Source organism: Athene noctua, chromosome 1, assembly GCF_965140245.1.
Source record: "Athene noctua chromosome 1, bAthNoc1.hap1.1, whole genome shotgun sequence".
Classification (NCBI taxonomy): domain Eukaryota; kingdom Metazoa; phylum Chordata; class Aves; order Strigiformes; family Strigidae; genus Athene; species Athene noctua.
This window is the reverse complement of record NC_134037.1, coordinates 131,821,258-131,834,527: the sequence shown is the minus strand read 5'-3', so window position 1 is coordinate 131,834,527 and position 13,270 is coordinate 131,821,258. Positions and strand designations below refer to the sequence as shown.

The 13,270-nt window shown below is 53.7% G+C and overlaps 1 protein-coding gene across 2 annotated transcripts; it reads right to left on the bottom strand.

Moving 5' to 3' along the window:
• Positions 1 to 268: 268 nt before the first annotated feature.
• PIANP (PILR alpha associated neural protein) lies at positions 269 to 12,931 on the bottom strand. 2 transcript variants are annotated; one of them, XM_074896103.1, is made up of 6 exons: positions 12,817 to 12,931; positions 6,437 to 6,505; positions 5,722 to 6,287; positions 5,471 to 5,552; positions 4,989 to 5,216; positions 269 to 4,834 (listed from the first exon to the last, which is right to left on the bottom strand). In XM_074896103.1, the coding sequence occupies exons 2-6, from the start codon at positions 6,451 to 6,453 to the stop codon at positions 4,813 to 4,815; spliced, it is 915 nt and encodes a 304-aa protein (XP_074752204.1). In that variant the 5' UTR covers positions 6,454 to 6,505; positions 12,817 to 12,931; the 3' UTR covers positions 269 to 4,812. The 2 variants fall into 2 exon arrangements, with proteins under 2 accessions (XP_074752204.1, XP_074752212.1); XM_074896111.1 differs by having other exon boundaries at positions 5,722 to 6,284.
• Between the last annotated feature and the right edge of the window lie 339 nt (positions 12,932 to 13,270).

Sequence of the window (13,270 nt, the reverse complement as noted above, 5' to 3'; positions counted from 1 at the left end):
AAGGATGCTTAATTACAGAGCAGCCCTGGAAACCAGCAACAGCAGCGGCACTGTGGCCAGGAGGGGAGGCAGCATGGCTGTAAATAGAAATTGCGGAGGCAGCCACGGGGAACAGAGTGAGGGAGGCTTCTGTGCTTGCATCTCTCAGTCTCCCTCCCTTTCCTTCAGCTTCTCTCACCTCTCCTGGCCACCCTGGCTCCCTGCACGAACCAGCGTGTGACAAGCAGCCCCGAGGCGTGGCTGGGAGGCAGCAGCTCCAGAGGAAGAACAGCCGCTCTGGGTGGAGGAGTGGGTGTGCAAGGCCTCCGCCATAAGGGACCACCTCCTGTGGTAACGCATGAGGAGGGCCGAAGGGCCTTTTTGGACAGCAAGGAGACCAAGGTGAGACGGATGCAGGGCCAAATTGCCCTGTCTACCCCCCTAGAAGAGACTGTGGGGTGCCAGATGTCTGAGCCTCTGTCCCACTGGGATCTGAAGTCCTTCTCATCCCACTTTGACATTACGGTCTCTTCCACAGTAGCAAGAGCTCTGCTTTCAGTATTTTGCAAAGGTTTATTTAAAAATGTTGAAACTAACATCCCACAAGAATTGTATATTTCACCACAAGGAGAAGAGAAATCCTACAAAAATATATATCACAGCGCACAATGGCAGGGGAGGGGGAAGAGCGAGACTGAGCAGGGAAGCAGGAGAGAGGACAGAGGAGAGGATGTGAACCGCAGCAGAACGAGACTGAGTGGCAAAGGGAGAACAAGAGAGGAGTGGGGAAAGCGAAAACAGCAGGAGGGGAGAGATTACTGGGAGGGAGACCATGGTACAGGACAGGAGTGGGAAGCGGGCAAACAGTGGGAGAGGGAAAACAGCTGGAAAAAAGGAGTAGAGAGCCAGCAGTTGGTGAAGGAAGGGGCCCTGCTCTATGGTCTTGCCAAGGTAGGGCCAAGACTACAGTGAGACATCAGCAGGGATGCAGTCGGGGAGCTGGAGTTTGGCCCAGGGCTTTTGTGCTGCAGGACTTGGCTCTAAGTTTGTGCCATAGTTTAATTCAGAGCAGTCTGAAGGTGATTGTGTTTGAGAACTTGAGGGGAGTGAACAAACGGCTCCTTTCCAAGCCTTTTTCCTTATCGGGAAAGGGAGTGGGGAATGAAAGGACCAGATTTGCAAGGGCACTTAGGTGCCATTGAGGAAGAGGTAGATAGCCCTCTCTGAAGCCGTGAGATGCTTGGCTGGATGTGAGTCCCTGTAAACTGGACCAGAGGAGCATTGTGGAAGCACACACTGGGGGTCTGCTCCCCTGCCTACCAGTCACAATCGACCGGATGGGAAAGGCCCAAGCAGGATTCAGCCTTGTGGTCATGCCACTCTGCTGGGTAAACAGAGGGAGACTCCAGTTCCTGCCCTGAAGCAATACAGGGTGGAGGGGAGAGGTTCTCCCCCAGTCCTTCCCACTGCACTCACAGAGAGACCACCGTTGTGTTAACAAAGCCACATCCCTCCAGGAGGTCAGCACAGACATGGTGCCTTCAACTCACTCAGGCACCCAGACATTTCCTTTTAATTACACAGAAATGTTGGGCAGCTCAACCCAATGCTACGAACATTTTTAGTTGTTTTCCCCACACACCTTTCTCTCTGTAAAATCTCCACTGGAAAAAATTAATCCAGCTCTTTTTCCTCCAGTCACCTTGAAGACAGGGGAACCTGATGGGCTGTGACTGAGAAGGTGCCAGCCTCTGTCCTGGCTTGGTAGTTGGTGCTGTCAACCCATCCATGTGAACATCTCACAGAATATTAGCCCAGGCCAGGGAAGAGACTGCAGGCACGCTCTGGCTCCAGTCTGCATAGGGGAAAATGGTTTATAAGGCTCCAGCCATGGAGAAAACAGATCCAGTAAGATTATTTATTGACTGGAAGAAGCTTGTGTGTCCACATGTGTTTTGAATGTTTTTTTTCCAGGGACAAAATGTAGCAATGAAAATTTGGGCAGGACAATGAAGTTGTTTCCCACATGTAACCTGTTTTGCATGAGAGAGAGAATTACTGTCATAAAAATGTATTTGGCTGAAAAAATTCGTCTTGGAAAAGATGGTCAGCGTATCCAAGCTTCATTGTAAGAGTTTTCTCTACTGCATTCCCCACCTTCCCCATTCCCACAGCAACTGTAAAAGGCTTTGTTCCCTGGAGATACTTTTAACAAAAACAGAGACACGTTAAAGGGGGGAAAAAAACCCCAGAACACCAAGATCATGTTTGCAGAGTTTACAAAAGCCTGGCCAGCAGAGCACAGGGCTTCCCTGCATCAGGTGTCGCAACATGTTTTCACTACGCCTCCTGCGGAGTCCTGCCACTTTATGACAGACCTTCTCTCCACTCAGCGTGTGGAAAGGGAAAGTCCAAGGACAGCCCTTGAAGTGGTAGAGTCTAAACTCTGGCCTTGTTTCAACAAGCACTATTGATCAAAAAGTAATCTAATTAATCTGGTCTGGAAGATTACTTAAACTGGTTCAAGGCATTTTATTGTAAACTACCAGCAATAAGCAGCGCAAGCTGTGCACAGATGTCCTTCCCCAGTGCTGATATGTCAACATGAGGAAGAACAGCCCTATCTGCAGCTTCAGTGTCCACCAAAGCCTTGAATGGATCCTGAATAAGGAAAAGGCTCGGTAATAAATCGATCTAGGGTAAAGCAATAATATCCCCTGCTGTAAGCAGAGACTCAACCTGTGCTTAGACTACAGACCTCCAGAGTCCTTTTCCACCTACATCTTTCAGCCTTTCTGTGCTTTTAATAAGCCAGTAATTTTATTTGACCTGTCATTTTCTCCAAATCTCTACTGTTTTTTGTGAAGCTTATTGCAATTTACACTCTCATTTAAATGTCCTTCACGGTGAGTCAGATGGGACCCCAGATCACCTAATAGTTCAGCTGGGTAAATGGCCAGAACCAGGCCTTTTACAAAATTCCCTGTGCTTTGTCCTATAAAGAATAGGATTTTACTGCAGAGATAAAGGATGAAAGAGCCATTTCCTTTTCTCCAACATGACTTTTGTCAGAGACTTTGTATGGTGCATTAGGGCCTTCAAATTGTGGGTGAGTTTCCTGTCTCCGGCCACATCAATCCAACAGCTGAAGGTGTTTGTATGGTGTAGGGGAAACCTTATCTAAATCTCCATCATTTCAGCTGGGGGGGGTGTGGGGGTGTGGTGGTGAGCTGTCAATGTGGGGTGTGTGAATTACTTTGAAGGTGTCCACAAAAAACCAGGTGAGAGCAACTATTGTCATTAAGCTGAAATTTGCCATTTCACACTTCTTCAGAGTGACACCCATAGGTCCACACATAGGAAGAGGTTGAAACACACTGATCTTGCTCACACAAGTAACTGACAGTGTGGCTGCCTGCCCTACAGACCCACACAGCTCCAAAGTATGTGCTCAGGCAACCAGTTTGCACTGACGCTTGTGGGGTTCTGGTCCCCAACCAGCTGGGACAGTACACTCACAAAGGCTGGCACCCCAGATACCCCCTCTCTCATGCCCATGGTGAGCATTGCCTTGTGGGTCTCCAGTCACCTTGCATTCCTGGAGAGACCTACCAGCAGTACATGGCAACCTTGCAAATGTTGCCAAGGCCAACTGCTCTTTGTCATCCCAGGCACACAGTCATGTCTGCTGCTCATTGCCTGTGGCATGAGTGTCTGAAAACAATTCCCTACCTCAGCCCAGCAAAACTCAAGATTCCTTGTGCCCCGCTATATCTGCATGACATGCTTTAGTTGCTTCGGCAGCATCCCAATGTACAACACACTTGCTACATAACATGATGGGCTGAGGGCTTCACTTCAGATTTTCTAAAGAACATTACCATAAACTGATGTTCTTCAGAAAAACCTTGCTGAAGGAGACAGAGGGGGTGGAGCGGGACAGCAAGGAGACTTCCAAGAGATCAAAATGTTTGGAAAGCTAAAGGAACCTTTTCCCATTTTAACTGGCAAGAGAAGTGGCGGGTGGAGGAACTGAGAGAAAAAAATTGGGAATGGAGAGATGAAGAAAGATATAAGCTGAAGAGAAAAAACAGAGGAGTGTTAGGCAGAAAGAAAATGGAAAGATGTGAATATCTTCCATCTATGGGGGGAGGCAATGTTTCCTTCAAGGAAATGGGTTGCTGAGGGGGCCCAGGTGCTATGTGAGCCTCTTCTGCCCAAGCTTCGCCCACCCTTGGGACCCTCGGGAGGGCCAAGGCGTCGGGAACAGAAGAACCTGTTGCCACTTGAGTTGTGGCTCAAGGGAGACAAAGCTTGGGCATGCAATCCTGCAGCCACTAAACTCCAGATGTTCACTTCAAAGCACACGACATGGGAAGGGACACACAGAGGGGTTAGGGCCCACGGGGACAGGGGTACGCCTTTCCACCTTGCCTACCCCTGATGTCAGGCATGCACTGGTGAGAGAGTCACGGAGATCCAAGTGTGTGTGTGTGTGTGTGTGTGTGTCTGCATGTGTGCTAGGAGAGGGGCCGGGGAGGCCAAGATTTCACACCATCACCAGCTGTCTTCCCTCCCACCATCCTGCTCTCTCATCACCCTGTCCTGCATGGGCAGGAGGGGGGTCCCCAACCTTCCCCCAGCAGGAGGCTAAGGAGGCCCAGCTCATCCATTTGCCCAGGCACATCCTGGTGGAGATAGTTAATAATGGTGGTGGCGGGCCGTGGCACAAGGAGGTCATTTTTTCCTGGGGTAGCAGAGGTGGCGGGAGTCTGCACTCGCCGGCTGTGACACGAGGGTGGGGGGGAGCCAGCTCTGCTTCTCCCGTCAGCGTCACAGGTTCACCAGTGGGATTCTGAGGGGGAAAAAAGAATCAGAAATTAATTAGCAACAGGCACTCATGCTGCCCTGCCACCCCCATCACCCGACTGGCACCTTTGCCCTGCCTCAGCGTGCCTGTCCCCCTGTCCCCAGCCACACCCTCCTGCCCCACCTCACCGGCCACTCACCGGTTGAGCTGAAAGGCCGTGCTCTTCCCGTGGCCCCCCAGCTTCTCCACACCCTCCTGGCCCTGCCTGGACTCCTCCACCTCGGGCGTGGGGGACAGGGAGTCACCGTAGGGCCCCAGGATGCTGACAGTGGTGGGGGAGAGGTCCGTGAGGGGCTGCTGGCTCTCCTGCTGCCTCCCACTGCTCTGCTGCCCCGAGTGACGCCGGCGTTTCTGGTTACGGTCCCAGCTTTGAAGAGAAACAAGGGGGGAGGTAAAGACTACTCTCTCAGACAAGCCCCAGCCCTTGATGACAGAGAGGATTGTAAGACCCTGCTCTGCTCAGCATTAGAGCCCGGCTTGGCCACGTGCCAAGCTCACAAGAGCCCTCAGCACCAGATCCTCACCCCTAGGACAAATGATTTCCAAGCCCACAGTCCTCCTGCCCACCCACCTGGAGACAGCAGTGCGGTGACAGCTTCCATTAGCCCAAACTCCACTCACCAGAATTTGAATATGATCCCGGTGGCAACCAGGACAATGATGATGGAGATGGTGATGGTGACGTACAGCTGGGGGTCCACACCTGCGAGACAGAGGGGGAAAGGGGGGGTGATGGCCACAGCCACTGGTCCCCGCAGAGCAGCAGTGCAAGGGGAGGTTCCCACTGGGGCCCTTGTGAATTTTGCAGAGCTGCTCCTGCAGGGACGGAGCGAGGGCAGGGTGTGTGTGAAAGGAGCAAAGGGCAGATTTACCTTCCCCTCGGGGCCCAAACAAGAAGGGCCGCAGGGTGGCTGGGGTCTCACGGAGGTTGAGCCCTGCGTTGTGGAGGAGCGAGTGGGAGTTGGGCTGCGCTGTTGCCATCCCATGTGGTGAGACAAAGGTGTATCCCAGCGGTGGGAAGCCTGGGTTGGCCGAGTTAGTGTCCCCTCCATCCTCATCTGACACTGTGGGGCCCCACACGATGGCCCAGGGGTACTGGGAGGAGGGCATGCCGTCCTCAAACCCGGAGGGGGTGGCAGGGCGGGCCCCCGCTGCCTGGCGCCTCAGCCTCACTACATGCCGCAGCTCTGCCCCCCGAGGTGCCAGGGCCCGCTGGCGTGGCAGGGCGAAGCGAGAATCCCTCTCCAGCAGCGAGGGCCTGTCCCAGATGCAAATGGGCCGCGGGGCTGAGGGGCTCCGACGGGTGCAAAGAGGCCGAGCAGCCGCTGGGCCCCGAGAGCGAAGAGACCAGACTCCAGGAGGAGGGACGGCTGAGACCAGGAGGAGGAGATGCCAAAGCTGCAGGGAGTGGACGCAGGAGAGGAGTGGAGGCATCCTGCTGCGGGGTGGGCGGGAGGAAGAAGAGAGCTTTATCTGAAATGTCCCTCCTGCCGAAAGGCTAAGCCCGGAACAGCCGGGAGCAGCCTGCCACCCATGCTCCCGTCATCTTCCCGCGTCACCAATGAATGTGGGAAGCTGTGAACCTACCAGGCACTGGGCTCCATCTCAGATGCAACAGAGTCTTTGCTCAGCGAGGATCCTGTCTCATCTTCTTCACTGGGAACCAAAAGGGAGAGGTGTCATTGTCCCCTCACCCAGCAGCAACCGCTCTCTCTCCCTGGAGGCAGCGTGAGCCACCGCAGGTGAGATCCTGGCCCAGCACCCACACGTGAACCTACCCCAGTTCCCATGTCCCCCCCATGCCCGCGTGCTTTCCCGCACAGAGGTGCTTCGTCGCCCTAACTCCAACACCTCACAGAAACACACGCATTAGCATACGCACACAGAAGCAAGGAGTGATCTCTGGAGCACATGTGCAGAGGCACATGCGTAGCTTCCCTGGGGACTCTCTTGTCTGAGGGCCGAGAAGGGGATTCGGCATCTTTGTTTGCTTATCGCTGGAACAAGTTGGAATCTTGACTCCTGTGTTTATTTATAGTGTAGAGCATGTAATCCATTTATTAAAAAAGAGCCTCTTCATTGTGTGCCAGAGTGAGGGAGTGAGAGGGGAAGCATGAAAGTGATAAACCAAGAAGACAGAGAGAGTGAATCAGCGAGAAAAGTCCAGCCTCACTAAAGAATTTAAGTGCAAAAATATGCCTATCAAATATTTAGTAATTACTTTCCTTTTAGCTAACATGGAATTACCTTCCCACGCTCCTTGTCCTAGTGTCCTCTGCGTTGTCCCATCCCTCCCTTCCTTCCCTATTCCTTCTCTTTCTCTCCCGCCTCCCATGGCCAAGCAGCACTAGGAAGCAGCAGTAACATGGAGTAAGGGCTGGATTTCTGCACTGGCCACACACCACCCGCTGGCATCAGTCCAGCAGTAGCATGGCTGCCCTTCATGCTGTCTGCCCCTTCTCGTGGCTGGGCACAGTGCAGCGCCAGCCCTTCCCTGGGCAGCTATTATGTGCCCAACCCAGGATCCTCTCTGCAACAAAGACCACACATGCATACACAAACCAAAAAAAAAAAAAAAAAAAAAAAAATCATTCAGGATATTCAACTCCTTCATCGTGAAGGGGAAAGCATGAAAGTTGACAACCCACAGTCATGCCCTCCTCTGGCTGCCAGGATGGAGAAAGAGGGCTGCTTGGCTGAGGGAGTCAACGCAGAGGCCAACCCTGCACCTCCAGCCCCCAGCCAGCTGTGTTGCACCTCCCAGCTCCCAAGGGGTTACTGCCATCCCCTTCCTACTCAGCCCATGCCTTGAACTAAAACTGCAGCCCCTCCTGAGTGGGAGGCTTCTTGCTGAGGGAAGAGCCTGGTGCTTGGTGTAGAAAGGGGACTCATACCTGAGGAGAGGGGCTGGGAGGAAAGGCATCCACGAATGAGTAGCTGTCTAGTTCCTGCTGCATTAACTGGGGATATTTTTAGTTTCCTTCTGTTAAATATTTAAACAAAGTTCACAGAAAAAAGGAATTGTCGGCTAGTGCCCTGCCCTTCCCTCCGGGGCAAGATCAGTCTCTGGAGGGATCCTGAGATGAAGATGAGGAGAAAAGAGGAGCTATTCTCAGCATTTCTTTGTACTTTGCTCCTGAACCTCTAAGCCTCAGAGGAGACTTAGTATTAAAATGCAGCTCTGCAGAGAGACAACAGAATGGAGCAAGTTTGTTCCGAAGCTAGAGGCTGGCGAGATCTTGGCCATCTGGATTATGATCACGATGCCGTGGAAGATCATGTCTGGCAACACAAATCCGTGACAGAATTTCTTTTGGACTTTGAAAAGAGAGGGAATTCCAAGGATTGAGGGGACCTCCCCGTGTGAGTCCCCAGGCTAAAGGGCACACAAACCTCCCGAGTGGTTTCAGGGTGGCCTGGAGTCCCTGGGGCTATGCCTGGGACTCACCAAGGGGCAGTAGCTCCCTGGGGTGAAGAGCCTGCTCTGCTTGTGGTACTGCATTCTTGGTTACAGCTCTGGTCCCCAGGGGCTGCAGGCTGTTCTGTATCAGGCAGCAGGAGATGTGGATGTGGACAGTGCCACCCCAGGAGTGGAGATCTCTCCAGATGCAAGTAGACCTCAGTGCCAGTCCACAGGGGAGTATGGTACATTAGGGGTACACGTGTAACTGCTAGCATTCCTCCTAATGTAGATGGCTCTACAAGTAGAAACATTCCTAGGTGTAGCTGCACAGTGTGCTGGGTCACCCAGCTCGCTGTGCTCTTCTCACTTCTTGGGATGTCTTATAATGGAGACCTCGCTATATTTCTCGTCTGAGATTGTGAGCTCCAGCAACAGCACCCCAGACCACGGATTCCCAGAGTCTAAACCCTACAGAGCCAAAACCTGAATCACTTGTGCAGCTGGTAGTTTGAATCTCAGCCCTACAGAGCAGGTAATGGCTGTAACTGGAGTGAGCCCCAGCTCTACACATAACGCTGTGGAAGTGACAGCCTGGACATAGTGTGTGAGACGCTGTGGTGCACAGGTCCTGCTGCCAGCGGTGAAGAGTAGGTGACTCCTGGAGTCCCTACTCCAAAGGTGGCTCCAGGTGAGTGCAGGAATGAGGCAATGTCAGTCAGTCTCAGTCAACACATTCTGGTTTGCTAATTGCATCGTGGCCAGAGACTGAGAGTGTGTCCTGCACTCCCAGGCATGGTTGTGGAGGAGCTGGGGGAAGCAGAGGTGTCTCCCATAGCATGAATGTCAGGAAAGAAAAGGAATGTTCTGGGTGGAAATGCCAGTCAGGGAGGGCTGGACTCCACTGTGGATGGAGTGTTCATGTTCAGAACAGAGCATGGATGTCCCTGTGGCTTATGGACAAAGTGTCTGGGGCACTCTGCAGTTAGCCACCAGCAGTGGGGATTGTGTCCTGAGCACAGACCCTACAGCACTGGAGGGCAAGTGTAACAAATGCCCTTCGTTAGCTCTGTGTGCAGCTCTGGGTGTGGATGCTCAAGAAACTGGTAGATCTTCAGAGGGGAGGAGAGGATGCCAACGCTCTTACTACCTGGACGTATAAATCCCAGTATCCACGCACCTTACACCATTCAAAAGGCCTTTGCATGCCATAGCAGAGAGACTGGATTTCTGCACCAGTACCACATGGCATGTCTCTTCCTTTCAGATCTGTTTCCAAGGTCTAATTGTGATAAAAATGGACAGGGCTACTCCCAGGGTCCAAAGATGGACCTGTGTATTGTCACTCTAGGTACAGATCCTTCATCGTAGTGTTCCAGTCCTGTGATGCACAGATGACAGAGTGTGAATGACAAAGCTATTTCCCCAGGGCACTTCATTGAGCTCAGTTTGTGAATCTTGGTGCTTGAAAGCCACAGGTAAGAATTACACTGCTCTTTGCTACTGCATATGGACTCCACTACTGGTCCAGACCAGAGATCCCTGTGGCTAATCTATTAGGAGCTGCTCTCATTGCATTTGCAGGATGGAAGCACGAATCCTGCTGCTGTTCCTCAGTGTCAGGGACCCAGCTGCGCTTCCTCCCTCTTTGTAAGACTCCCGCAGCACGGCCCCACCGCTGCTGGGACGTGAGAGAGCAGATCTTGGTAGTCGTGTCCCAAAGCACGTATCCCGATTCACCGAGGAGGCTGGGAATTTACATCCTAACTAACGGCTAGGAGCAAAGCCTGCTGCACTCCTGCTCTGAGTAGGGAGCACAGACTAAACCCTGAATGTGACACCCTGAGCTCCAGAGTTCCGATGCTACCGCGCCCCAGGGAAGCCCTAGGATTCACTGCCAATAACTCCTTCTCCATGTCCAGGACTCTTACATACTGTGGTCCCAAAGATAAATCCTATCCAAACATAAAAGCCATCACAGGAATAAAAGATCCAAGGTGCCAGCCGTGTGCAGGCAATACCTGCGCTGTAGCTGCCTCCCATCAAATGCAATCTGTAACCTTCTGTTACAAAATGCTGAAGTTTGACAAATTTAAATGAGGAACAATCCTATTAATAAAGAGGGTCACACACTAGCACAATTCACCTAGGCAGGTGGTGTATTCCCTACTGCCTGGAGCCTTCGCGTAGCCATATTTCTAAAAGAGACACTACACAGTTCAATCAGAAGTTATGGGCTTGATGCAGGAAATGAAATTGGTGAAATTCAGAGCCTGTGCTCTGCTGTAGGTCAGACTTGATGATCAAAATGGTCCCTCTGGCCTTAAAATCTGAGAACCTCACAGCTTTCTTGATGCCTAGCCGAGATCAGCTCTGACTGAAGAGCAATTGGATGAAGCCGAGCACACACAAGCCACGTTAGTGAAAAGCGGCTAGAGTCTCCTTCCATCCGGGGATGGGAAAAGAGTTGCACCCGATTCTGTCTGGCTCGGCTGGCAGATGATGATCTATCTGTATTTTTGTAACATCTCGGGCTTGACTGCTGTGATACTGTGCCTCTAGGAATGAAGCCGTCTGCTCTCAGAGCGCTCCAGCTAGTTCAGAATGCAGCAGTCTGTTTGCTCGGCGACTCAAGCTGCCGGGAATGCGTTACCGTGCCCCTCTCCACCCCACATAGCCTCGCCTTTGAGCACAGAGTCCGGTTCAAGGTCTCCAAGCCAGCATTCAAAACCCAGCATGGGACAGGCCCCAGTGACCTAAGCAATCAATCACCTCTCCTTATGCAGCGATGACCTCACATGACGGATATATTCCACTGGAACAATGAAATTGCCAACCAGTTTGGGGAGAGGGGGAAGGGATGGGAGAAGGGGAAGGAGGCTCATGACCCTGAGGAGCAGAATATTCACAGGAGCTGGGCCAAGATTATGAAACTTACTGACGGCTGAAATAATGCTCGCCATTAGCAACCCCGCAGCACCGAAAGCTTCATGCAAATCCTTTCTTCGCCCAGCTCCCCCACGGCAATGATCCCACTCGAAATAGTGACGAAAAAATCAAAACAAACCCAACAAGGACCCAGCCCTCTTCGCAGAGAAAGAACGCTACGTTGGCTGTCATTTTTTAACTCCCGGCCAGCATTAAAGACTATGGTGACAGCTACCAATACGAGACTGTGATTTGGGACCGTAGAACATAGCAGCTATCTCCAAGCCTTAAGCAGAGCGACTTTAGGCAGTGGCAGTGAGACCCACACATGCACTGCCTGGTGCCCCAGGCACCCCACACCTACATTTTTCTCAGTGGCCATGAACATCCCGGAGTTCATGGTTCAAGAGGCAGAGATGCAGTCATTACGGGCTTGGTAGCAGTAGGAAGCTGGTGAAAAGGGGTTATATGTATGTCCTGCTGTACTCGGCTGGGTGGGGATGAGGAAAGGGAGGGCAGCTGCCCCAGGGAGGTAATTCTGCTGCTCGGAGGAGTTTCGGCAGCTGGGAGCGTCAATCCGAATGCTGGTACCCTGGGGTGGGAGATGCCAAGCCCATATGGGGAAGGAGTTCCTGCTGTGCATGGGGCCAGGGGTGACAGCTCGCAGAGCAGGCTGAATTGGGGGGCTAGCAATCTCAACGCAGTGGCTCACATCAGGCTGCTCGACTGAGGGTAAGGCCAAGAGGGCTGGTGGCAGTGCCCGGAGAGGATCCAGCAGGACGGCAGAGGGGCTGACAGCACTCGCCCTGTGTCAGTGCGGGTCCTGCAGCGTTCAGCAACTGCCGGTGGGAATTCCTGTGCCAGGTACTGGGGCGAGAACTTAACGGGCTGGGTGTGGAAATCCTAGGCTGGGGCAGAACCTGGGGTTGGAAGGGCAATGGGGCATTTGGACATTTTGGTAGCTAGGGAATGGGGGTGTGGAGCCCATCAGTGGTTCTCTGAGCGCAAGTCTCCCCGCATTTGGGAACTGTGAGTGTGGCCCCATTCCAAGCAGCACTCTAGGATGCCGGTCCCCTGCCATCTAGTGCCTGCCTGCAATACATGTCATGAGTCTGTCAATCTTCTGCCTCCCAGTTTCCTACTGTTCCCGGGCATCCGAGTGCTTCAGGTGCTGAGTCCCCACATCTGAACTGCTCTCTCTTGCATGGTGCCCCCCTTGGCCAGGCAGGAGGAGGGACTGACCCCTCCGTTGCCTTTCTCCAGCTGCGCCAATTTGGCTGAAGTCGCCTTCCTCAGTGCAGGCTCCAGTGCTCCAGCACAACAGGTCTGTGATGGAGCCCAGAGCTGGAGGGCAAGAAGCAGCCGTGCCTCGGCTGTGCCCCCTCCCTTCCAGCCCCTCGGGCATCCCCTGCCCCAGCCTGAAAAAGGAGGAGAAGGGCGGGGGGGTGTGAGGAAACAACCGGCTAGGAGACAGAGCACCCAGATGGGGAGAGGGGAAAGAAAAAGGGGGGGAAAAGGACACGGGGAAGGAGACGGGGAGAGATGACTTGGAGACGGCACGCATCCCCTCCCTGCCCCTGGCCCCTGCAGCCCCATCCCCTCCCCGTCCCCCAAGTCCGGGCTGAGAGGATGAACTTACCTTGCGGGGAGACGAGTGGGGCGCAGCCGGGGCGGCGGAGCAGGGGGCTGGGGAAGCACGGCTGCTGCTGCCGGTGCCTCTCATGGCCAGGACGAAGGAAGGAGAGGAGGAGGAGGAGGAGGAGGAGGAGGAGGAGGAGGAGGAGGAGGAGGAGGAGGAGGAGGAAGGTTTGATGAGGCTGAGCCCTGGCTGAGGGAGAGGGAGCGAGAGATGCCTTGAAATAAACAGCTGCCGAAGACTGGTCCAGCCCCTCTTTCTCTCTCTCTGTCTCTGTCTCTCTCGCTCGCTGCCTCCCGTTAACCCCATGGCTGCTGGCACGGGCGCCTCCGGCACCGTCTGCAGCCCGGGGGGGGCGCGCCCGGGGGGAGCCGGGCGGGGGGCTCGGCGTCCCCCCGGCCCGGGAGCCCCCTGGCCCCGGCGGCCGGGTGCGAGGGCTCCCTGCCCACTCCCTGCC